The 26985-nt window shown below is 43.1% G+C and overlaps 1 protein-coding gene across 3 annotated transcripts in view; it reads left to right on the top strand.

The window, feature by feature from the left end:
* Positions 1–12178: 12178 nt before the first annotated feature.
* Positions 12179–26985, top strand: part of GAB3 (GRB2 associated binding protein 3) — a 69702-nt gene continuing 54895 nt past the window's right edge. For 2 of the 3 annotated variants that reach the window (XR_011740844.1, XM_065846612.2), the window contains exon 1: positions 12180–12505. Coding sequence is in view for 2 of the 3 variants with exons in the window: in XM_065846612.2 (XP_065702684.1) it covers positions 12248–12505 (258 nt within the window). In the remaining variant the exon portion in view is untranslated. Of the gene's footprint in view, positions 12506–26985 lie in introns of all 3 variants that reach the window. The other variant, XM_065846613.2, reaches the window with a different exon arrangement.

Raw genomic sequence — 26985 nt, forward strand, 5'->3', positions numbered from 1 at the left:
CGCCGCCGCAGCAGGAACACCCAGATGAGGTTCCACAGGAAGGTGTCCAGGCGGGTTTGAATGTCTGCAGAGAAGGAGACTCCACAGCCTCCCTGGGCAGCCTGGGCCAGGCTCTGGCACCCTCAACCATGAAGAAGTTTCTTCTCAAATTTAAATGGAACCGTCTGTGCTCTTGTTTGTACCCATTGCCCCTTGTCCTATCTGTGAGGGAATATGGTGGGTCCATGGATTCCCTGATGGAGAGCATGGGAACAGAAATTAGCCTTGAAGCTATTAATGTCTACCCGTGAGAAAGATGGGAGTAGAGGAGTATCTGGAGATGTTAAGGTGTACCTGTGAGAGAGAAGGGAGTAAAATGTGCTCTGCTCCCATGTCTTCCCAGAGACAAGTCCCTGTGGTCCTGGTACAGGCAGGTAAAGCACGTGGGCTCTAGACCCCTTGTGAAAGAAGGATGCCTGGGTGCAGGCATGGAGAGCTGGCAAAAGGGTAAGGTGCTGCACGAGCCAGACAATGGTACAAGGCAGAAAACTTTATACTTGCAGTTCATTCTCCTTGGCTCCAAATACTCTTGTAAATAGCAAGTGTGTTTTCCTAAATGTTGTGGGCTTTATTTGAGAGATGAAATAATCTCTGAACATCTGCAGGGCTAAGAGATACAACTCCCAAAGCAAGATGAGCTTATGATAATATTTTTTTTTCTTTATCCATTTCAAATTCAGCAGTGGTTGTGTTTTTCGTATTGAAAATTGCACTAATGAAGGCATTCAGCGTAGTTACTGTCAATGCACGTTTCTCACTGGCTTTGCAAGACATTCAGATGTTTAACTGCTGAGCTGTATCTTTGCTCATACTGCTAAAGGATTCCAAAATAATACTGGAGATGACAGTTTTAAAAAACGAAGAGCTCTAGATGAGCCATTTTACCTGGCAATTACTGAAGAAGGCCATATTGTGAGCACTCTGTCCAGATAAATAGGTGAAACCCTACCCTTGTAGGCGAAATGCGCAATAAAAGCTTTTTCATTCCAGTAAAAAGCTCAGTAGCCGTTATCAAGATCTCTTTGCATAACCCAACAACTAAGCAAAGCAAATAGGTCATTGCTGCTCACATATACTGCATTTAGAAATACCTCTGAGACCTTTTTTTCCATCCGTACGTTGACCATTTTTGTGAAAAAATAGCTATGAACTGTTTCCATGACTGCCTGATTACTCTGAAATTCAGTATCTAAATTGTGGTCCAACATAAAAGATTTAAGCCCTGTACTCCCCTTTCCATGTTGTGAAACAGCCCCAGAACAGTAACAGTGCTGTTCCAAATTATTTAGCACCCTGTTGCCTTCTGCATCTATTGCATAGTTTGCAACAAAGCAAGGCCCACAGTGTCTGCAGTAGCCCTTCTACATGATTTGCTTTTAAAAGCTTTGGGAAGTACATTTTTCACAGCACAACTGAGAGGAGTGACATGTCTGGTTTTGAAGGAGGGTTCCAGAGCTTTTCCTAGCAGGGCTATCTAGAAAATTGACCTTACCGTTAGCGATGTAAAAACTCTAAAAGGTGGGAAAATTCCAGTCTGACGCATTTGTTTTTAGTCTTTACAGAAAATAGCTCACTAACCATTTTTAATATTTGACTTTCCTACTCCAGTTTCAAATGCTTGTAGCTTCTGTTTATGCAAAACACCCTAGTGTTTGTCGCAGCTTGCTTTTTACTTGAAATTCACAGGAACATTACATGCTGTACAAGACATTCAAGCTGCTGCTTTCTTGAAAGATCCCTTTTGGATATTTTTTGCTTGTATGCTTAACATTTGCATTTGGCACTTTGAATAGATGTTCTTAGTTGTTTCTTTTAGACTATGTTGTGCATTCCTGTGGATCCACAGGCTCCTGGCTGAAAAAAATCACTTAGTCATGCAACAGTATTATCATGTGCTAATCTAATTAATTACCAAAAAAAAATTAAGTGCTTTTTTGTACTTACTTCATATACTATTTTTTATTCCTATCTTTTCTAATATATTTGCAAAAATTCACAGATTTTCTCTACTTGTTCTTTTTTTTTTTTTTTCTGTGTTTGGGAGGCAAGGAGCTGTCATGTTGAAGTTGTAGATTTAGGTATTAGTTCTTTGTTTACACAGGTTTATTACCCCTTTATTTGCAGTCTGCCATACACAATTACCACAGCTAAATATGTAGTCTCCCACACCCTAAGACTTCACAGCAATTAGGAAAGCCTCCTCTGCCCAACTCAGAAAGATGGTACATGTAATATTGTAGGATGAGAATTATGTGTACTTGTCAGACACAAAAAGATAAATTGCATATACTTAGGCTGACTGTTAACCACTTTTATGTTTCAGACACTGCTGAAGAGTGTTCAGAGTTGATGAGATACAGATCCAGGAGCATTTTCGTTACTATCAAGGACAGTGACTACCCAGCCTTTCACAAACAGGGGACTAATTGTAGTGGTCTTAATTTCTCTAGCAGAGATATGCTGGGTTTGAGTAACTTTTAAAAAGAAATCTTAGTATTCTCTGGAATTATTTTATAGACCAAGTTGTTATAAAAGCCTTTTTTGTATCTGTTTGTGTGGACGAGTTGTATAGGTACCTACCTATGGGTATGGATGCAAAAATGTTGCCAAAAAGCAGGCTGAAAAAATAAATAGTAGACACTGAGAGATTGCCTGTGAAAATCTCCCAAGAGCTGATAAGCTTTAGAGACCAGTAGACCTGTTGAATTCACAAGAACAGATAAATTCAGTACACCCTGTCTGCCAAATCCATACGGGGCCACCAGCATGTGCAAGCATCAACAAGTTGGGTCACTTGGACCACAACCAAAAAGCAATGGCCATGGCTGCAAAATACAAGTGAAGCTGACAGGGCTGTGTATACACCTGCTGAAAAAAAAGAGGATCCCTCAAGGACTTTCTGAGCACCTTAAGTGGGGTTGGCCTACCAACTGTTGCACAAACCAAGTAACACAGCGTGTGTATGTGTAATCGAGCCGTGTGAATGCACTGTGTGGATAATTATCTGCTGTTAGCAGTAAAAAAACTTGATTCTGTGGATAAGAACGGCTTGAATAATAAAATACGTCATAAATACCGGTTGTGATTTGTGTCTTCCCGGCTGAAAGTCCAATTGACAAGTGACGGTACCGCTGTCGGGTACCACTAGGTGGCAACACCGACCTGCGCTCGCCTGAGGCCGCCTGAGGGGTCCTGGCTTCGGGGAGCTTCTTAACGTGCTACCTGATGTGAATACTGCTCAGTCTAAAAGCTGACTTGATCAAGAATATGAAAAAAATATATAGAAATTAGATTTGTAAACCATCTTGTACCCTCTGTTGTTTGATTACTTCTAGAACTGTATCATGTCCATTCCCCCAGGATGGCAAGAGCGTCTGGTTAAGGTCCTTGGCTAGGTATGGTCCTCTGACTTTGGGATCTGATCACTCCCTTGTGCACACGCAGGAGACTCTCCATCAGATGCCACAGTCCGAAGTCCACATGTACTACGCTAGTCATTTCTAGCTTAAATGCACTAGTGATAAACCACAACTGTGTAAAACATGTTAGCTGTAAGCAATGGACAGCTTTATAGCTCAGAAACAAACAGGATTTGGGAGTAACAAAAGCACTATCTCTGAGGTGTTCATGAGTTGACTTGCATAGTTGCCACCCTTATACCTACATTTGCCTAAACCCTGTGTGAGCAACCACACTGCACTAACCCCAGGTTACCCTGACTGCAGTGTTACAATCTTGCCTAAAATGCTTATTTCAAGTGTTGCTATTTAAATACTGCTTATATTAAATACTTCTCTTTTCATCTCAGTTGTTAACTGGTTCAGAGTTTCATGGTGACAGGGCCAAGGAATCAAAAAACAACCTAAAATGAGCTCTTGGATTATGCATCACTCATTTGTAACCCAGGTTTTGCGGCAGATGTCATTTCTGAGGATGTCCATTGCTGCAGAGCTTTGTGGCCGTTGAGCAGATAAGAGCAGTCCAGCCCCTGCATGATGTAGTTCATGGCTACAAACAAGTGATTACCCAATTCTACCTCGGTTACAGGCACAAGGTCATCCAAGCAATGCACTCTAATAGGTTTGGCACCAAGTATTTTTATAGAAAGGGGAAATATTCATTCATTTATTTATTTATTGTGGTGCAGGCTTTATATTCGTGCATCAGTTTTCTGCATGGAGTTTTCATTTTACCCAACAGACAGTCTCTGTGGTTGCCAATAGGGTTCGCAAATACAAGACCTCACAGAATGGTTTCACAGAATGGTTTGCATTGCAAGGGAGCCTTGAAGATCATTTAGTCCAACCTCGTTCAGCATTGAAAACTCTAACAAAATAGCTAATGTATCCTTTGTATCTAGTCCAATGAGCTAATAAATCTATAAATACATATTTTTTTCCCATCTTGTATGCAATACTGCATTTCTAATTCCAGGTTTTAGCAACCAAAGCTTTATGGTGATACTGCAAAGGCTTCTAACAGGGCTGTATTTCCCAACCACACCGTTTTTTTGCTGAACATTTTTTCACTTGGTATCCACTTTGGTTTTTGGCTGTGTGTTCATTTTCTCAGTGGGAAAGGCAGGAACTCTCAGAATTTGGTAAATTATGAAAGTGAGAAGACTGTCAACTCTTCACGGATGTGATGAGGCAGGTTTATGTGATCACATAAGAATGTGTTAATTTACAGAGCTTTATCAGGAACTTATTGCAAAGATACCTTAATTATCTATATGGATACCCTTGATCCTTTGCAACTTTGAAATGAAAGGTAGTGGCCATGTTTCCATGTTCCTGATCCCTTGCACTGTTACTGGTGTTTCTGCAGGTGAGCGGTGGGTTAGTTCAAGGTTCTAAAAAGCAAAAACTGAGCTCAACAAAGAGAGTCACTAGTTTTTTCTCAGATCAGCACAGAAAAACAACTCAGCTGCCCACACACACGAGGGCCTGTGCCAACGCAGCAGGGCAACAGATAGATGGCAAGATGGAGGGGGCATTGCAGCCACGCTAATTTATATCAGTTTGAGCTACCATAAACCAGACTTTAATAAACAATGTTACAATTGTGTATGCTGTGTGGACTCCAGATTTTGCCCACCTACAAACAATGATGTCAGTGATTCCTTTGGAGGTCATACAGTGTTTTCTGATGTAATAAGCTACGACTTTGCCAAAACCTGGAGCATTTTGCCAAGAGAGGGCCTGACCGGAAGAGAATAGTTTTGTTGTAAGTGAAAGGCATTTAAAACCAAAATAAATCTGAAGCATACTTTGCTGCTCACTGCAATGGCATCTTTTCCTTCTCTAAGCTACGCAGTGGTTTTGCAGTATTGAAAACCTCTAAATAATCTACCCATAACAGAGACAAAATCTTACAAAATTTTGAATATTTGTGAGTATCCAGCAAGCAGGCCAACGCACTACAGCCTTTAACTCTCTTTAACGATGCTTGAAATTCTTTCTTCACAAATTCTCTGCCCAAAATAAATCATTTCTTAAGCAAATGCCTGTTTCTGTGGGTTTGATTTCACACTGTTATCCCTAAGCTGGTCACAGACTATTTGTAAATGTAACAGTTCTTGTTCGAAGGTTTTAGCATGCACCAGGGTTTCCTCTAAATACAGGAAATGCACAGAAGGATGCTCTGAAGTGCCACCTCCATTAGCCTTGCAAACATGGCAGTTGCATTGCATAAGCCAAAAGCCATCACTTCAGTTGCCACAGGCTTCTTCCTGCTGTGAAAATGCCACAGGCTTTATCCTGCTGTGAAAATACTTTTAATCCTGTCCTTTTAAGCCATTTTTACTTGTCAACATCCACTCACTGTGGAAAACCAGACCGAACCTGTTATATTTTCCAGAAAACTATCCATTTCTGCAAAAGGATCTGTTAAACTGGAGTAGCTGTGTTTAGTTTATCCCAGGCCACATATAATCTGTTTCTGCCTTTCCCCTTGCTCCCCCTTTTTTTTTGCTATTTTGCTTCCCTGCCTGGCCCTTCTTTCTTCCTCATCCTGTAACCATTCTTCCTTTTTTGTAACAGCCTCAAACACACAGCTGCCATCAAAACAATTCTTCCTTTCCTGCATTTGCATTCTTCACACGAGGCAAACTTTTACACACGTAGTTCAGAAATCTGGTCTGCTCGCTGGAACAGCCTCTACTCAATCATAATTAAAATAAGGTAGTAGTTCATTTTTCCTTCAGTTACGTAGAAGGGGAAGGTGTCTGCTTCTCCCGCTGTTTTGCCATCTGCATGAAAATGTCTCACAAGTCACAATGTAAGAGGTAGGCTTCCTAAAACTCACCAGTAATGCAATTTTTGGCAACACAGAGAAGAGAGGCAGACAGCGTCCCACATTAATTTTCCCATGTTCATTTTCTCATCACTCTGGAGTGTTCTCTGGTCTCAGTAAGAATATTTTAGGGAAGCTGAGACCCATCCTGTACTTCATGACAAGCCTTCCACATTTGTGAGTCTGAAAATAGCTAGGATAGATTTTTTTTCTTCACTTAAACATAAAACTAGAGGCTTCTTTTTGCATCTGTTTCTGCAGGCCTTCCACGCTTCAGGCTGCTCCGAATAGTTTGGAGTAAATTAGTTTCAGCAAATCCTCGCTTTCAGGAGGTTAAAATTAAAATGTAATTATAAATCGCTATTTCCGATCTGGAAGAGACATGTCCTAATCTTGATGTCAAACAGATTATTTTGGATTGTCTGGCTGTTACAGATTTGTCTGTTTCATATCAGCAGAATCCATCAGCTGTGCACAGGTAAATTCCTCCAAATTGCTATATAAGTTGAGCTCTCACATGTGGGCTGAGTAGTATTCATCATTGTTATATATGAAAAAGGAAGTAGATTTTTCTTGGCTTCTAAAAGTAATTAAGACAATGAGAAATTTTGGCTCTTTGAAAAAGCCATCTTCTCTACTTTTGTCTCCTCCCTCAGACACAAAGATTATTTGCTGACCTTGAGGGGCCATTGATAAAATTACGCCACAAGGAATCCTCGGAAAAGGGTTGATGCTGCTGCACATGTAACAGCCATGACTTGCCTGACAGGCTGTGTTGACATCATCAGATTGTTTACTGGTCTGCAAACAGAAGCCGAAAAGTAGCACAAGTGCCATTTTTAGTGTGTGCTTCCGTGGATGACAGAGCACAAGTGCCCAGGCAGAGGTTTGTACCAAAGTGGAGCTCTGTTTGCTACCACCCCCACTTTAGAAAAAGGCCGTTGTACATTTGCAAATAAACACGCTATTCAGAAATGCCAGCTCTCCCACCAGTTCCTGAAGGGAGGCGTTCCTCTGAGCTGCTGGGTGCCTGCTGCTGTTTCCCAGAGGAGATTAGTGCCAGAGGGGCTGTTTTCTGAAATGCATTGACACAGTTCTCCTTACGTGTCGTGAGAGCTTTTGGTAAAATTACATTCTAACTTGTCCATAACAATAAAGGACATACCCATATGCAGCTTCCATGGTTCATACACTTCCTGGAGCAAAACCACAGCAACGTTCGGCTGTCTGTTTTCTTCTTTTTATTTTCACAGTGGTTCCTGCCTCAGAGCAGGTATCTATCTGACCATTGGGTCCCACTGCGTGACTGAGTACGCAGCCCGGTTCAGACAGAATCTATTCCTCAGTTAAGCAGCGTAGCGCAGAGGGTCGGCATCATTGTACGCCAGTGGTCAGGCTCCAATTTCTGTAGTTAATTGTTTAAACAACAACAAATGATGTTGCTCTGATGATCTGTGTGCACTCCTCCCTCAGATCTGATTTGTATGGCGAGGACAGGCTACTGAAAGGAAGAGAAGGGGTTGGATTATCCCCTGTGACTTCGCTGAGTTTGTCCTTGTGAATGGAAAGAGAGTGAAATATTTGTCTGCAGGGGGGAGCGGAGTGGTAACTGTCAGGAACAGCTGGAACATATAGACTGTGTCATGCCTTTTTGTGGTGCTGGGCTTTTCTGCTGGCTGTGGGAATGCTGCAGAGGAATGCCAGCATTTTGCTGAGTAAGTGTGGTGCGAGCTCCCTATGTAAACAGGGATCAGTCACTGGATGAGAGGAAAGGGCTGTTCTCCCAGGGCAATGGCTGTCTCTTGCATGCACCCCAACCTTCGCAACCCCTGCAGGGTTTTGTAAGTTAAATGTGGGGCTAGACTTTGTGAAAAATATATACCTGTGGAAATGTCAGTCTAGGTAACTCCAGTGCATCTTCCTGCTTTGATACCTATACATCTGCGAACAAAATTAATCCTCCTGGTTCTTCCCATCCTCTCCATCCCAATTATTCTTCTCCTCACAGGGGAGCAAGGACTTTAACTGCTCTCAACGTCAATAATACCACCACCAGTTGCTCTGCAACATGGCAATGGGCAAGCTTAAATAGCACACTTACTTATTCAGATCGGTTGCCTGTAGGGTCCTGAAGGAACTTCCCATCAAATGCCATTAACCAGTTTGTTCTCTTCTGTTTTGTTATTAGTCAAGTGTTGTTTTTGTCTGAAACATCGATAGCTTAAGCTAGGAAAGGAGAGGCTTAGACCAGTATTTTCATGACGAGCAGACAGTTCCTCTTAGGTATCTGGCTGGTGTGAACTGCAGACACGTTCGGGGTCATGCTCCCTCTGATCTTTGCTGGTGGCACGTAGGAGGTCAGTCTGGTGAGGAGAAACACTCCGACGTGATCCAAATAAAGACAGATTCTTGAGACATATCAGAACCTGAGTAGTGTGTGCAATTTGTGTAGAATGGAGAATGATTTTACCTTCTGGGATTTCAGTTTTATGTTTTATATTTTACTTACTTTTGCTTTCTCTATGATCATATTTACAGCTCATACCCACAAAGGCTTCTCAGTTTATTACTTTATTCTAGAAAGTGTCACATCAAGAAAAAATTTCCGTCTTGTCAGACTTCAAAGATTTACTAAGACTGACTCTGATCTCCTATAGAATGAAAGAGAATTTTATCCTAACTGCAGGTCACTTTGGTTTGGGATTTTTCAGTGCCTGTCACTTTTGAGAACATTCCTGTAGCTCTGCCCACAGCAGATTTGGAGAGGCGGGCACCACTGGCTGATGTTATTGTTACCAAGCAAAACCTGATCTCTTTCAAGGTAACTACGCAATATACATAAAATAAAAGCTTAAAAAGCAAGACAAATAAACCTAAGCAAACAAATTTAATTCTACACTTTCAAACCTTCCAGCATTGCAATAATACTAAGAAAACAATTTTTATTTTTAAACATTTTTAGCTGGGTTTTGCCAGTGATTTCAGCGTGTGTATTCAAAACATACTTGAAGTTGGAAACTAAATGCTAATGGATAAATGCAAAAGCTGGAACTAAAATAGCACACCCCAGGGGTTCCGCAGAAATGTTCAGCCAAAATCAATTTTTTCTTTGCTCTCTTTCCCTTTGCTTTCCATTCTGTTTCCATCCTCAGCTCACTTGCTACGTGTCTTCAATGGTAAGATTTTTAAAACAAAGTCCGTCATTCACTGCCATGATGAAGTATAAAGCGGTTCAAAAATGTGTGCATGGAGCAAGACAAAAGTGAAATCCTACTTCTTCCATCAGGGATAGATACCATTCATTTTTAAGCCTGCTATTGTCAAATATATACGTGACACATTATCCACACAATTAAAATTAGCAGAGTACGAAAACAACTTTATTTGCTCTTTTAATGTTTGGAGAGCAAATGCCAAGAAGGCACAGCAGCTTTCATAACAAACGTGTTAACCCCCACATGCTCTGCTTAATTATGATTTCTGGCTTCCTGTATTTCCCCTCAGGCTACTGGCACTATAAGTAAACTGGCACAGATTGTATTTATTCTGAACATGCTGAGCTGCAACGTGCAAGTAGTTCGGCAGGTGTTTCACAAGCAACTGAGCTGTTCCAGCAGTGAGGACAGGAGCCGTCTGACAGACGAGCAGCACATCTAGCAGGGAACAGAACTGATGTACCCCTCCCTGTCACCATGGCTACCACTCAGCAGACATTTTTTGGGCAAAAGTACTCCTTTAAGCAACTGCTGATTTCTTATTCCCACCCCTGCATCGCCCTCTCCATTGGTCAGGTACAAGTGTGCAGCAGGCCACAGCACTTATCAGATCAGGAAACTAGTCCTGATTCAGCTGGAAAATAATCTCTTTTTTTTTTTTTTTTAAACTCATTTTGTCCCAAACAGTTTTCTGATTCAGTTTCTTCTGTAGCCACACAAACATACTGTGCCCATGTAATGGAGGAGATGGCAGAAGAGCTGGCACAAGTGGCTTAAGATGTGCGGTACAGGTGATTTAAGCAGCATTATCACTGGGTGCAAGCCAAGGTGGAGCTGGCGCTCAGCCCAGGCTGTGGTTTGGTACTCAGCGCATCCGCCTGGCAGCGCAGGCCCCTCAGCACCCTGTCCAGCCCCCTCCCCGTCCCCTCTGCCGCCTGCTTGCAGGCGCTTATGCAGCTGCACGTGTGCCTGGAGAACAATCCAGTAAAAAATGGGTACTGTTACAACACTGCAGGGATAACACATGAAGGATATCACAATTCACTGGCAGACTCATGGTTTAAAGCCTTCGGGTTTAAGGCTATCATATCTGTCAAAGTGACACAGTCACACGGGTGAGGAAAGTGTGACTTTCCTCCCTTACATAAGAAGTTCCATGGCTGGATGCATCTCTCCAGGGAGAAGCGTAACAAAGCCTTGTTCACAAATCTCTTATTAAACATGTGAGGCTGTTAAAACATCACTGTGGATAAAGGATTTAAGGAACTGAGTGAAGGTGGTGGTAGAACGTCAGGCTGGGAATTAAATAATATTGCAAGGCTGTATGAAAGTTACTTTCTCTTAAAAAAAAACAGTCTAGAGAAGTCAGAGCACATTTGAAATAAAGTGTTTATGGTTTATCCATTACAGTTTTCTTTTATGGCAAGATTCTTTTATGACAGGTGATAACATAAAGCACTCACAACACGGATGCTGTGAGTTTATACAGATTTTTTTATATTGTTGTGTAAGTGTACGTAGGGCATATATTTATATATTATACACCATTTGTACTACCTATTATATTAAAGATTATAAATACATATTGCCACAATATTTTTGCTTAAAATCTCCAAAAACACAAGCATGGTTTCCAGCTTGTCAGGTTCCAGCAGTGACACTGCAAGCTGTTGTCAGCCTGCCCTGCTGCACAGCAGCAAAAAATCCTGTGACAATGTTAAATTCCCCCCCAGGCCTGATGCCCCTAACTACACCCTGCAGAGCCAGGCTGCACCAGCAGTGCTGTGCCTGCACGGAGCCCTGTGAGACTCCTCAGGAAGTGTAAAAACCTGTACAACCCAGTGAAGAATCACTCGGTCCACTTTAGTGCTGTAAGGAACATTTAACGAAGAACTGTTGTTTTTACATAACTGGGGACGTGGCACCTGATCCCAGCGGGGGGGAAGGACCAAGAGACATCAGACTATGAATCTTTAATGTAAAACACCGTCTTTTCCTGGAATATATACTGACACCTGTATACATACTGATACCTGTATTTACAAGTTAATTTAGGGGAAGTGTAGCCAAAGTACCAGGAGTCCGTATCTTAAACAGATTGATAAGGGGAAGGGTATTGTATGTGTGGGGGTAGTCTGTAAACCCTGAAACCAATGGGGAACAGGGGAGGGAAATTGCAGCCGGGATTTTGGGGGGATATAAGCAGGGTCTTTTTGCCATATTAGGTGTGCCGACCTTTAGGCTGAACACTCAGTCTTGCAAAATTGTTATTAAAATACGCTTTGCCGAGAGATCCTGCCTGGGCCTATTATATTTGCAAAATAATTGTTTCCTACAGTGCCAAAGTTACAAGCAACTTAAAAAATGAACACAAGCTGCCTGTCCTTGAAAAGCCAGGAGTTTCGCACCCTGGAGGGAGGCACTAACTCCAAGTGTATCAGCAGCGTTGCGCACTGTGCGGTGGTGTTTTTCAGTTGTGAGAGCGGCACGGCACCTGCCCCCGCAGTCACCTCCGAGCGGCTCTGTCTGCATCGCACCCGCGGCGCTGCGCCCGGCAGCACGGGGCTCACTCCCGTCGATCCTCGCAGGGGGCGGTGGGTGTCGCAGCCGCGGGCTGCGCGGCGGCGGGCGCCCATCACGTGCTCGGTGTGTTGCATTGTGCGGCGGAGGGAGGGCTGGCCCTGTCAGTGATCAATGTCATGACTTCCTCCGCGCGCTGGAGCAGTGTCAGAGCACAGCTGAAGGAAGCTGATTACTGCTGGTTTCAAATTGGCTGGGAACAATACACACGCACCCGCGCGGACACGCACACAAACAGGCGCGCACTCACGCCCGCCCACCCCGCACCCTGGCTCCCGCGTCGCCGCTCCGCGCCGGGGGGGAAGATGAGCTCAGGGGACGTCGTTTGCACTGGATGGCTCATTAAATCACCCCCCGAGAAGAAACTCAAGAGATACGTAAGTGCAGAGGCTCTGCTGATTTTTTTTCCCCCGCTAAAGGGGTTTCGGCATGTGCTCGGTGTCTTACTCTGCCTTTGAATTGTCTCGCCCGTTTCGGCTTCTCTTTGGACCAAAACAAAAAGATTTACAAGTCCGTGTACTTACGGAGTATTTTAGTTTTCACCGATATTCTTGTGCCCTTTGGAATTAACCTTTCCTGGCTTGTAAGATTATAATACTTCAGTTGTTATGCAACGTATCTTAGGTTAAAAACCACATTTCAGTTTCAGTTAATGTTGCTGTAACTAACAGAATTGTTGTAACGGAATTTCAGATGTCTCTTTTCCAGGGAAGGGCAAGAACCTCATGAAAAAAACCCTAATGCTTTAAATTCTGAGGCTCTGCTTTGTTAAGATGCTCCGTAATTTCTATGACACTTGCTAAAGGCAACATCTGCAATAGATTTATTTACCAATTTAATACGCCAGATGCGGTTGCCAGCAGAAAGCTTTACTTTTTGTCTGCGATAAAGGTCCTTGAAGATGCCATGCTGTAAAGTTGCTGATAGCTGGGAGGTGAAGGGGGCTGGTGGGGAGAGGCCAGCGCAGCATGCGGAGCTGCGGCTGCCTTGTGTGCAAAGGGGGCCCCTCGTTTCGTTCGGTATCTGCCTGCCTGCTTTTCTGGGGGAAAAGCAAAAAGGGAGGGGGGGGGATGTTGCAAGCATAGCAAACTGTAGCATTGCAGGGCTGCGAGGAAGGCGCTCGGGGCAGAAATAAATGACCCTTAAAAAACCACTTGGGACAGCATTACAAATGTAAGCCCATCGTGGGCCATTTTGCATATTCATTTGTGATGGTTCTTCACCAGGCGTGTTTTTACTGTTGTGACACTTTTGGAATTGGTAATATTCGTTTGAGTCATGCACTTTTAACCTAACTTACCCCGGAGCACTGCACTGTACTAGAAGGATGCCACCGTATGTGTCTATCACACTCAAGCCATCTACGTAGCTTACATCATTTGTCATATTCACTTCTGTTTATCAGCATTTTTTCTGGACTGCTGATGTCAGCTTTTTCTAGTAATATGAGGAATAACTGTCTCGTAAAGAATGTGGTGGATATCATTTGGTAGTATATTTTTTCTTTGCACTGAAAACTCGGAGAAAGGATAATTTACTGATGTTAAAATTTACTTTTAACTTATTCTAAGCCAGAGTTTCTTCCTTTCGATCACAGTATTGCATTGAAATGGCTGAATATTTGCTTTGTTCAGCTAGCACGTTACAGTTCTAAAATAATGACAATGATGTGCCTCAAGGGAGCTGCAAATAAAATACGGATATCTAATTTTTGTTGTATTTTGTAACGAGCGTACTAAGAGCGCTGTATAGCAGGCACTAGACAATGTAAGAGCCACTGATTCACCCAGCTGGTATCATTAGTAACTCTGTCAGTGAAGCTATTTTTGATGACTCAATATTCATAAAAGGGCAAAGTAGAGAAAACAGAATGTGATAAAGCTGGATTTGAAAGCCCCCATTATACAGCCAAGATAATAGTCACAACGGGGGCTCTGATCAGCTCACAAGACTAGTTGCAGTCTGCTCTGCTCAGATTTTGCACTACAGAACCTCGGGAAACTGGGTCTGTGTTATTCTTCAAACATCAACCACTAGATTAGCCAGATCTCTGCAGATTAGGCTTTGTTTTCTGGTTAGGAGGATAAACTACTCCTTTGTCCATAATAAAGCAGAACAAAATCTGCTGCAAGTACAGCAAAGATTAGTGTCCTTCCTTATATGACTGGTTACACATTGGATGCTACAAAACAAATAGAAATTGTCTCTAACCCGCTGCAAACTATATTTTACCACTCTTTATATAGTTTCACCAGGATGGTGGCTAGTGCGTCTTGCACTGGGATGGTAGATAGCTCAGGCAAACCACAGTGACTGCTTAAAAACAACACAAGCTTTAAAACAATGACTGTTTAAACTGACTTCAGTAGGTGTCAAGTGTCAGCCGCTTACAGGAGAATGGTGTTGGCTCTGCTTCTGAACTGACAGCATACACAAATCCCCCAGCTTTACACCACCCTTTGTGTTCAGCTGGCAAACCCCATGGTCTGGGCTGGAGCTTCAGGGAGCTTCTCCTGCGCTGGGTTCGCGGCTCCCTGGGGCCTCTCCGGGGCTGCAGTCACTCGGTTGCTCTCACCGGGTTGTCTCCCAGTTCACATTTTCCTAAGTTCAGCATCCAGCCTTTGTAAGGTCCAGGCTGAGGGTCTCCACACGGATAAATTATCAATCCTCAATCTAATACAATCATGAAGAAAGTCCAATTAATTGCAGTGGAATCTGTATTTAAGAGACCAGACAAAGTGATGAGTTCAGGTTGTGCGATGTAGAACTGCAGATTGTCCCACTGAAGCTACTGGGAATATTTACAGTGTTTAAAAAATTGAACAAATACATCTTTGAGAGACTGGAGCCTCAAGACCACAGTATACCTTCGTTTATGCTTGTTCTCTGATGAAAGCAGTTAGGTTTTCTACACATAAACAGGTCAGAATTTGGCTCTAGGTAAGCAGAATGTTAGTTCCAAACTTTGCAAAGCAAAAAGCAGGTGTTAAGAGTCTGTGTTTTTCCTGCGATGTCTTACAAAGCTGATGCTCTTAGTAGCACTATTCTTAGAAGTGTCTTATCATTCCCTAACAAAGGTTACTCTCTTACATGTGCAGGAAACGAACATGAGATTAATTACCCAAGTGTGACTTTCTGTATAAACAGAGAGCTTAATGCTAAATGCGGAGAATTCATTAGAAAGCAGAAGAAACTTCAGCAGGCAAATACTCTAATAGCGGTTCAATAGCACGTACAATGCTTTTCCCTCTGTCCGATACCTGAATCGTGAATCTACCGCATCAGCCCATCTAAAGAGGCGGTTGTGCAGGGATTGTATTTGGTGTGTGTTCCCCACTTGGTTCCAGCTTTTCTCACCAGCTGGGGCTGTGTGGGCTTGAGGGGCACCGGGGAACCCCCCAAAGTTCGAGGGGAGCTGGGTATGTGGTGGGGCAAGAGAGCTACCAAAACCTGGGAAGTGGTGAACGTGCAGGTGAAGTCCTTTATGCTCCAGAACAAAAATGCTGAGTTTCAGGCACAGCTTTACACTTAGCCCTACGGGAGGAAAACCTGGCTCCACTGGAGAATTTTGCTATTGTTATTGATGGGTCATGAGTACCAGCCTCTCCAGGAAATTAGATGTCATGGGAGAATCTACTTCATGTCTGATGGGTTTCTCAGTGCCTTAGATCAGTGCTGAATACATTCAACCAGGGATTTAGATTAGGCATTCGGAGCCACAAGGGGAAAATTGCTCATGTTTGTTAAAAATAAAATGTAAAAATCAGAAGTCTCAGGATGGTGTTGTTCACGTATCCCAATTCTGTAATGTCAACCTTGAACAACCAGCTTTTGATGCTTTTTGTATAGAAATATATATGCTCACTAGCTGGTAATAGTTGTTTTCTGTTTATTGAAGAGGGGGGAGGATGGTTTCATGGCCTAGAAAACCAAGGAATTACTACAGCCAGTGCAAAAAGTCACGGTGAGGAGCAAAGCAACATGGAAGAAGGCACGGAGGACGTCTGTCTGATGAAATGAGAGATGAGTGCCATTGAGCAGACACATTGTTCAGGTGCTGATAAGGAGAAGGGATTTTTAACAGACAGCTGCTTTCAACCTGTCCTCAAATCGCCTTCCCGTAGTTTGTCCCAGGCGTGGGGAGCAGCAGCGGTGGTTACCAGCCTGCCCGCCGGCTCTGCCCAACACCGCTCCATTTGTTACTTACCCTTAGTGTTAACTTTTGTGGTTTGCAATAGTAAAGGGCTATGTACAGATGCTCGCTTCTTGGGAGGCAGTGCAGCTCCATTTAAGTCAATGCTGCACAGCTGTACCCCAGCTGAAGAGCTATTTTTAATCTTCAGTCCTATACAAATTGGTGAGGGAAGACCACTTGCTCAAAAAAGGCAAGTTTCCAGCTTTACTTGAGTGACTGGATTCTTTGGACATCATTGAAAATCAAAATTCCTTGTCAGCACTTCTACAACCAGAGTCCAAAATGGACTGTGTGTTAGAAAATTTAGCCTTGCACTTCGTCCCACACTTGGAGTGTCTGACCTGGGGAGACGAACAGAGGCGTAAGTTAATGTACCAGGCTGCAAAAAGCTGGTGAGGCAGTGCCCGTTGCTGCTGTCTCTGCACAAGGGGCAGTAATGCCAACAGAAGGGGACAGCGAGAAGCTGCAGACGGGTGTCTGACTGTTGGGGAGACCCGCCAGAACTCGACCACAGCACCCCACTACCAGGGGTTACAAGATAAGACAATCTAGACGACTTCTCCATTTTTAGCTGAAGTTCTGGTGTTTATCGGGAGAGCAAACGGGAAGTTACTGGCCACTGAGAAGAAAAAGTAAAGTAGAATTATGGAAGGGTTTGCTCAAGTAATAGGAACAAGAGTCCCACAGCAGTGCGGAGGGTGGGTGGCATGCAGAGCAGCCTCTGGTGACACTGCCACCCTCCCCTAAAAAATGTCCCCAAGTGCTGTATGTGGTCAAGTACTTCTGCTGCTGGTCTGGGATTTTGGGGGAAGTTTCTGAAAAATAACTGTCTGGGAGAAATCTGAACTTGATTTTTGTCCATAAGCCTTTATATTTCCAAATGCCTCATACCAAGCCTCATCTCTTGAGCTCTGTCCCCTCTGAATAGAGTCACAGCCACCTTTCATACCCTGCTGGATTCAATATCCCCAACTCTCACTGAAATAACTGAGTTTATTTACCCAGTTTGTGCAGGTTCTGTAAACCTAGTTCATAGGCCAGGTGGAGGAGTCCTCTGTGATGAAGAAAATTGACCAAACCTTTTAGCTGGTTCCAGTTTTAAGCTTTGTACCCATCTTTTTCCTACAGTTACTTCATTGTCAAACCCAGCGTATATTCTATCTGGTTTGCCTATGAGGGAAGAACTCAATTTTGAGAAAATGAAGACTTTGATATAGAAGCTCCTGTGCTGCAGACTGCGTGTCCCGTTCTCTGTGAAATCCTGAACAATTTGATCTCACTGGTAAAATAACAGCAGAAAATTTATTTTAGGGAGGAGTTTCCATCATTTGCCTTAAACATTTGTGATTAGCTAAGTGCAAACCAAAACGTTTTCCACCACTTAACATTGTTTTGGTAGGTTAAGTATGATGTTTATTCTAGGCCATTTTCTTACATTTTAACCATGTTTTGGTAGTTTAAACGCAATGTTTAATGAGATAGGCTGACTTCTAAGAAGAAAATGATTTCTAAAAAACACTGCTGTTCTTGGCAACCAGCGTATCAGAATGTTAAGCAGAATAATTTCCCTTGGACTATTTATTTGGGTGGAGCCATAATAGCCCCGAAGCCCCAGTTTAATCTTTGACTACATGTTTTCAGTGCGCAGGAATGTCCAGCTATTGGTTTCTATTCAAAACAGAAACCTGTGAGTTATCAGGTCTTTGCATTCAAAAATAGAGACTTAAAAAAAACCATGCTAGGTTGAAACAGAGAAGGAAATGTTAACTTGAGTGGTAATTAAACTAGCCAAGCAATCAAACATGTTTTAGAGGGAAAAGCATTGTAAGTAGTACTTTGGTGAACTCTTCGTTGTAGCATGAAAACTATAATATGGATAAACACATTACTTCTACCAATAATGCCTTAAAATGCTATGAATGTGTATTATGCCCATTTGGTATGTATTTAGAGAAAGGGACAAGTTTACTCCTATAATGTTGCTCAGTAGAGAAACAGTCATTTTATTTGCTTTCTTGTCCTTTCCCTTTGAGTTGGAAATGAATTAGTAATGTGGTAAGACAAGGGTAAAAAAGCCATCTTTGAAATGAAATTTGCGTGTCAAAACATCGCGTCCAGCCAGATAAAATAGATTTTCCTCTCTCTCATTTAATTGTTGAATAGCTTTTTTTTTTTTTGCTTTATAATATCCTTCACTTGTTTCAGTTTGTGTTGTTGCATCAGGGAAAAACAAAACAAAACACCATACACACAGACTAAACAACCCCTCGAACAACAAATGCATAGCCATGCACAACTCAGTTTCAAAATCTGCTGCAACTTGGTATTTGTTAAAAGTAAACCAAAACTGATGTCTAGTCTTCACTGCAGAAAACCCCTCCCTTTCTGAGGCTAACTCCTTAGCTTTGTCACTGGTTTTGTTATTCCCTTCCCTCCTGGGCGCAGAAACCCCACCTGACCCCTGCAGTCAAACTGCTTTGGAGCTTCCGCAGAAGCCCTGAACAGCACGTGTCAGTTATTCAATATCCTTTCCCATAGAGTGTTTTACAGAAAGGCAGTAGAATGTCATTATTAGTATGAATTTAAAATTACATAAACAGAGGTGTTAATTCCAATGGAACTTAGATTGTCATCTGGAAGTTTTTTACTTGTTTTTGACAATGCTTTTTAAAAGACAATGTTTTCTATGAGCCCTGGTAGTGGCAATTATTCATTCTGCCTCCCATGTCTCAGGGACCATGGGTTGTGTATTCATATTTCTGTTGGACGGAACAGTGGCCATAATAAAACCCCTTCTAAATTTGCAACTTCGGTAATCTCAGCAGAGCGCGGGGTTTGCGAACAAACTGGGTTTGTATACCAGACTCACAAACTGTTTGTACAAGTTCAAGGATTTTACAGTTGTGAAGCCATTTTTTCAGGCTGACACGGTGGGTTGTGCCAAGGAGAAGCCAACAGTTGGGAACGACCGTGAACTATGTTTTACTTGCAGACTTTACAGACCCTGCAGTAAAACCACGAAGTTTACAGAAGCGCTGAGTTTATAAACGCTGGGAACGCTGACCGTGTGTGCCTGCTGCAAAGCTGCGCTTCCGAGCTCTGATGTGGATTCCATGGAAAAGCCACTGGCATTCGGAGGTGACTGTGTGATGATAAAATCACTGTGAGATGAGAAACAGCATCTGAAGAGGTGCCAGCTGAGTTTACAGTAGCAATGAAGGAGCAGTTTCATGAGAAGTCATACACTGCTATTCCAGCTACTACATCTGTATCATTTACTGATATTTACAGTGGAAGCTTTGCAAGCTTACAAAGTTTTATTTTTAATAAGTTCAACATTTTGAACCCATCCTGAGAAAATTATTGAGTTCTCACTGAGGCCTTCAGTTTAAAAATAAGAAGCACTGAAGTAGCTCAGGGAATTGCTTTTTTGAGATACTTAGGCACGTTGCTCTCAGTGAAACAGGATTTGCAGAACGTTTTCGCTGGGTGCTCCTCTGACTCCAGGCCTGTTTTTACAGGTCTTCGCTGGCTAAGTTTCCCTGTACAACAGTGGGGTTGGGACTGTCAGCTGAAAATGGGACTGTTACCCCAACTTCATTTTGTGCTTTAACAATGTTCCTTTTTGACAGGTAACTCTGAGCATCCTGTCACCCTCGAGCTATGGGTTGTAAAATAAAGGTTAACTGGTTTTGAAAAGTGAGGGAAAAACACCAGATGAATCCTGTCATTATTTCAGTATCCTCCCCAAGCTCCTGCTTTTGTCTGTGCTGATCCTGAGAATATTCAAGCTGAAACATCATTAAGACAAACAGACGAGCAGGTTGGGGGACAGTCTGACTGGCACGAGAGGAATGGTGGTGGTGACACTGCTGTGCGTCCCTCTCCGTTGAGTTTGCACACTGGAAACCTAATAATACTGGCTTGTAAAGGGAAAAACAGAAGCGTTACTGGACTGCTTCGAGTTTTCATATGAAAAATATGTTATATTTTTTCTTTTCTTTTTTTCTTTTTTGAATTCACAACTGAAAGTACTGTTGCTATGTTACTGTAATGGTGTGTAGGCTGCTAAATAAATAGAGGGAGTTTAGCCCATGCCAGAAATAGAAACCCAGGTCAGAGGTGACATTTGGGACATGTTGAGAAAAAAAAAAAGAGAATATATAATTATTTCTTTCCTTCCTATCATTCTCTTCAGTCTCATTAACCCCAGACTACTTAGAAGGAAATTACAACAGAATTTCTGGACATGTAAAAGTACTAAAAATTGATAGCTTTGGCATTCCGCTAAGTCTTCTGGCTTTGTTTTTTGCAAGATCAAGTTTTCAAGGGAAACTGGTAGAATGGTGGCACCTCACACACTGGTCAATTGCATAGCTACTGAGCGGTATCAAAGGGCACGGGGAAGTGGAGAAAATCCACTCTACAAACATGTGCTCAGAAGGGAAGATCCAGCAGAGGGAACAAGCTTTGAGAAAATGTGCTCCTGTGAAGCCAGAAACGGGAATTCTGAGTCCGTTGTCCTCTTTGGGACAGGCTGGCAGGTTATGGAGAAGCAGATGCACAAGGGGGCTAAGGCTCTTGTGTGAGTAGCCCGAGGTACCTGCTTGCACCTTCAGCTACCCAAACACGTTGGTAAACCCGGCCTGTGAATGCGCACAAGTGCCTCCTTTGTACAGCTGGGCCGGTTTTGTCCCTCCTCATCCCGCCTGCACGGGCTCCTCACGTCCAGACCTCAGCACAACCAGCTCTCGTTTAAGCTCCAGCGGCTGATTCAGTAAACAGTGGGAACTGCAAGCCACTGTGTCAGCCAATTTAGCAGATTTGTAATTAATCTGGAAGATTTTACCCTTAAACATACACGTTTACTTATAAACAAATGATTAATGTGATGCAGTACGAGGCATCTAATTTCTTTGTGAATGAGGGAAGAAGCCCACAGCCATGACCTAATGCAATCCCATTTCAGATTTCTTTGTGGTATTTCTGTAGTTCCACAAATCTGTTACTTTCCTACAAAGAACCAATGTAAATGTACCCTCTGCTTTGGATCTGAGGCATTCCAGAAAATCCCACATTTACCATAAAACTTGTAGAGGATAATTAGATTAGAGGGTACAACAAGAGCCAATGATGCTAAGTTATTCTTGTTTGTAAATTTCAGGAGTTTTTAAATTCATTTTTTTAACACTCCTTGAATGGAGGGCTGGAATTTGAATGGCTAGGAGTATTTCCTAACATGATGGATGTGAATAGCATGTTTTTAAAGAAACTTTCCTAATTTTCAGCCACAAGACAACCCCTGGTGCCTTAGACCTTGAGATGTGTTCATAGAATGTCTGAGGTTGTGTGTCAGAAAATGATCAAGTAGTTTAGGATCCATCAGGGTTTATTTACTTACATTAGGAGTTTGCCGTTGCTGGAGTTGGAGACATTTCTTGTTTTCTAGCACAACCAGTATCCAGCCTGAAAGAGGGCATGTTCGAGGCTTTCTTGTGGACTTCAAATCCTCGTTTGGGCTCTGTCAAATCGTTTACCCTTGCCAGAGACTGCATTTATCTCTGATACTTAAGAGCAATTATCATGATTTATCTGTTGTTGGAGTGAATAAGATTTTATCAGGCATTTTCTACAGAAATCTCCAGCCAGCAGAACTGCAGCCTCCAGCATGTCCTTTCCAGGGCTTTGTTGCCCACACTCAGCAAATTGCCCAGTTTCAACCAGCAGCAGCAGCAGCATTGCTTAAATGGAAAGGAGGATGAATTATATCCTCTGCAGTTCTGTTACGTTCTCCTCCTAAAGGACCTATTTGCCTTTTGTTATGTTTCCAGGTCCTTTGTGCTTGAAATGATCCTCTAAACTTTATCAGTAAACTTGGTTTGGCGACTGGTAAATTAAAGCTGTTTACCCATTGGAGTATTCCGACTGGGCTGCAGTGGGTTCGCGTGTGGTCTTTGTCGAGGTGAGCAGCTTGATTGTTCAAACTCAATGAAATCACGTCGAGGCAGGAGACACGGCCAGGTTTCAGATATGCTCTGGTTAGCTAGGTGAAGATTGAGCATCTTTACACTGCTGCTTTAAATCCCTAAGGACTCCCCTCACCGAGGCACTTACCTTGTCGCGGGTTCAGAGATGCTTTAGTGAAACTTGCCTTTCAAGAACGGGCGACACAGGTTTGGGAGGTGAAGAGCCGGAGGGAGCTTGCGCGGAGCGGCAGCTGTGCGGTCCTTTCCAGAGCGCGGTGATGGAGAGGGACAGGCACAGAGGTGCACCCCGGTGACAGGTCTCAGGGGCATTTTCAAGCAAATGATTTGCATGTAGTTTAGCAACCTGAGCAAAGTGGAGATTTCAGCAGCGGCAGCCCTAATTCTCATATTCTCAGAACTTACTGTGCACCCACAGGCAGGTTTCAGTTTGACTCGGTCCTCGGGTTTACGGGGTTTGGAAGTGGAACTGGGATCTCTATATGAGCATATTGGTGTAGACTTTAGTTCAAAGATGGTGGTTTGTTGTTTTTTTTTTTTTAAGAAAGCAACTCTTTTATGTGCCATCTATATGTAGGAATAGAAGACAAGCAGAGGAAAGCGCTCAGATGTAAGACCTTGTACTATTAGTGGTCTTAAGGCCTTGTTTGTAAATTTCAGGAGTTTTTAAATTCATTTTTTTAACACTCCTTGAATGGAGGGCTGGAATTTGAATGGCTAGGAGTATTTCCTAACATGATGGATGTGAATAGCAGGTTTTTAAAGAAACCTTCCTAATTTTCAGCCACAAGCCAACCCATTTTGTTGCCAGGCAGCTGGTCACTTCTGGCTTGCACCTAGGGTTGCTGTGCTTGAGGAACCTGCTCTAAGCTGAAACGTGGTCGTGCACAATCACTCCAGGTCTAGTTCATGGTCCCAGGTTAGGGCAGGGTCTTTTGTGGTTCCTTGCTGGGACTGGCAAGAAAAGGCATATGAGCCCACACAGTAACTGCAGCAAGTAAGTATGGCGATGTAGCACAACTGAGTTTATACTATTAAGCAGAAAACTTTTCCAAAATAAAATGCACTCATAAAGGACAGAAAGGCCAAGTAACATTTGCTTTAATAAGCTGACGGAATTGGGTGGGTGTGCAGTCAAACCTGAAGGTTAGTTCTGAAGCTTTCACTTGCATTTATCAGTTTGCACAAATCTGCTTGGAATACCTCTTTGTCTTCTCTGAAAAGGTTTCAGATATAAAGTACTTAGACTTATCAGAAAAAAAAAATATTCTGAAATAGAAATGGCACCTCATGTTCTCTAGCAATACAGCAGCTTACAGAGAAACCAGAAGCCAAAAACTGCAGTCTCAAATTCTAACCCCTTATGACCACGTTTATGGGGAACATTTAAATAATCTGACTATTAACAGCCGTATGAGTGGTGATATCTTGTCTTCATTAAACACTGAACTTGAATATCAGATTTGAGCTTCAGGGTTTCCTCTTTAGCTTTTGTATCAATTGCCTGGATGCAGATCAAGCACAGAGCCATCCATGGTCCTCAGCAACAAAGGAATGGGGAGAGAAAAGCGGAGAGGAGGCTTCTGCCTCCAGATGGAACACCCCAGATCTGCCATTATCAGAGCACTGGTAGCTCCAGTGTAACTGGGAGAGGTGATATGTGATACGGAAACTGCAGCGTTTATCAGCTTCTGATTGGAAACTGAAGACAATGAATGAATAAGAATACATTAACATGTACAACTTCACTTTATTTTGTGTAACATCCTTTGCACAAAACCTTCTACTGAAAGAGATTACAGCCAGATAGAATTACGGTGAAAAATAAAAGCAGAGTTGCAGAGAAATTGGTAACTTCTTAAAAAGAATAAACTGTCACTGAAAAGTCTCACTTTCTATTTGAGAGAGAAAATCTATGCATGGTGCAGCCATTTTTGCTTTGCCTGGCGTAAGATTTGCATGACTCACAGCCAGCAGCCTGCTGAGGACCTAGAAATACATGACACAAAAGCAGATGCTGGCTGCTGGCCGCTGGCTGGGGAATTCCCGTACCATGTTTGAAATGATGATCCTGTTTGATGGGGCAACACACAGAGTGCGAGGCAAGTGCTTATGATGTTTCCCCCCTAGGTAAGGTTATTCATCTGAAGGGTGAGAGACAGTCTGAAGGCTGCTAAACACCTACTGTCATGGTAGCAGTCAGTCCCAGATGGTGAGGATGGGTGATGTAATGGATCAAGCAGGAGGAGAAAGTTTTCCAAGGGGAGTGTATAAAATTTGAAAGGCTGCACATAGGAATGAAGAGTCGCAGTCCTAATTGGAGTGCGCGGGCAGCTGAGCAGATGGCCCAGCAGAGGAGCTGCTGTGCACCACGGGAGGTGCGAGAACAGGAGGGTCGCGGCGAGGCTCCCTGCAGACACGCAGCCCTGCCCCGGGCACGGGACGGGCAGCACCAGGTGCCGCCTTCCTGACTCCAGCTGGGCTCTCTGCCCCCCATCAGGGCGCTTTACTGCCTTGCACACCGAGCTTTCCACAACCACATTTCATATTGCTGGTGTGCATTGCAGCAATTTCCTCCCTCGTGCTCTGCCTTCCCTCCCATCCCCAGAAGCACAGGTCCTTGCCAGTCCCACTAACACCGACGTGACATCTCTGACTTCTCCTCCTGCCCCGGGCCGTGGCTCTCAGGCTGAGCTGGCACGTCTCTCAGGGTGGAAAACCTTCCACTTCGGCCCACAGAGCAGCCTCACTGGGATGTTTTGGGCTTATTGCCTACCATTGCGGTTGCTCCAGCAGTGAAGTCCCATGGCCAGGGGGATTTAATGTGTGCCATATGTGGCTTCCACCTTCCCATAAAACAGCAGCCTGTTACGAATTTTAGGGGAAAACTCCAGAAAATCTCTGAAAGTCCATTCTTTGTTTAAGAATTACCAGTTTGCATCCGACTTTTTCCAGGGGATCTGTTTTGCTATTCTACTATTTGCTAATCTACTATTTGTGAGACTTTTGGGCTCTGTTTGCAAATCAGCCATGCAATAATAGCTGGATCCTGGAAAAGGCATCTTTACCACTAATAACTTAAAGTAGCTATTGCCACCTCACAGACACATTGTGCTGCTGCTCAGTACAACAGCGTAAGTAGCACTTTTTTTTTCCCAGTGGTTTTCTAACAAACCACTGTTAATCCAGAGCAAAGATTCATATGGGGAATCCCAATAATCCATGTTTTGTGATACAGCAAAAATCTGTCTCACTAACCAGTTTACATGTAACATTGATGAAATGACTACCACTCAGTTTTTTCAAGAAGCTCCATTTCCAATGCAGGGAAAGTTACATAGGTGTATAATTATGCATGAATTCAAATCACTATAATTACACTGATAAACATCTTCTCAGATGTTCCTGGGATGGGTGACAACTTTTTATCTTAAATCGCTTCTGAAGCAATATAAACTTCACCGAAAAAAATGTTCTTTTTCCAGTCCCAGAGCGTTCCCATGGCACACTTATGCCAGCAGGTATGCAGCAGCCCAGCTCCGCTAGTAACACTGCAGAGGAGCCCTTAGACCCAGCAGCGAGGACATAAGCAGTGGTAATCTGTGCTTTCCCATATGCTGTCCTGTCAGGTTCCTTTTATCACGCTGCCGTCTTAAAAGCATGGTTCAGGTTTTGTGCCTCCTTCATCCTTGGTATATTTACTTGAATTGTGAACAAAGAGATTCTTTAAACCTTCCTGTTTTGGTGACGGGGCTCTGGAGCCCGCAGAGACAAGGAAAGCACTGAGCTCATCCAAGGGCGAACTGTCATGTCCATCATGGGTTGGCCCACTGGGATGACAGCAATTCTGTGAGCCCCCAATTAAGGTTGTTTTGACCAGACTAGGATCCATGGTTGAGGATATTTCACTATTGGACCTTTAAAGTGTGTTTAGCGAGGAGAACGTTCTGATCTTCCATAATTAAGTTCTGTATGTACATCAGCCAAACAATTAAAAATCCAGGTCTATAAAATAAAACTTTCTGAGGTGTCTCTCAGCATCAGGACTGTGAGTCCAAGTGGAAGCTTTTATGTTAGTGAAGGAAGAATTAAACATCAGCATCTACCTTATTGTCAAGAAGCAGAAGTATGTTAAAAACCACGTTATACTGGCTCATATTTTTTCTACATAAATGAATTTTTTGTGCATCGTGCATGCTTACAGTAGAACAGTTAAATAGGAAGTATTGAAATCTACTATGATTTTTACATAACTTTTTTATAACATACTTGTGCAATAGAGTAGTTAGAATGCAATTACCAAACCGTGTGTTTTCCATGCTCGAACATTGGTGGCCATCTGCAAAACTGCATGCCGTCTGTATTCAGTGAATTGGCTGAACAAGGAAGTCGCCTCCAAGGAAACAAAAATTAGTTTTACGTCTTTGTGCAAGTTGACTTTTGCCAGGAAGAAACATAAAGAGGATGAAAAAAATCTTGTTTGCCACCATTCCTGCTTGGCGATGGTGTCAGCACCGAGGTGGTCACGGACCCAGGGACTGTCCTGTCATAGCAATGGTGACAACAGGCCTGATGTGTCCCTGGTAAAGACACCAGAGGAGCTACCAGAGCAGCAGAGAGAAATGCCCAAGTGCTGGAAAAACCCTTAACGCTTTGCAGGAAAAGACTGTCAGAAGCA

Source organism: Patagioenas fasciata, chromosome 11 (genome assembly GCF_037038585.1).
Source record: "Patagioenas fasciata isolate bPatFas1 chromosome 11, bPatFas1.hap1, whole genome shotgun sequence".
Taxonomy (NCBI): Eukaryota; Metazoa; Chordata; class Aves; order Columbiformes; family Columbidae; genus Patagioenas; species Patagioenas fasciata.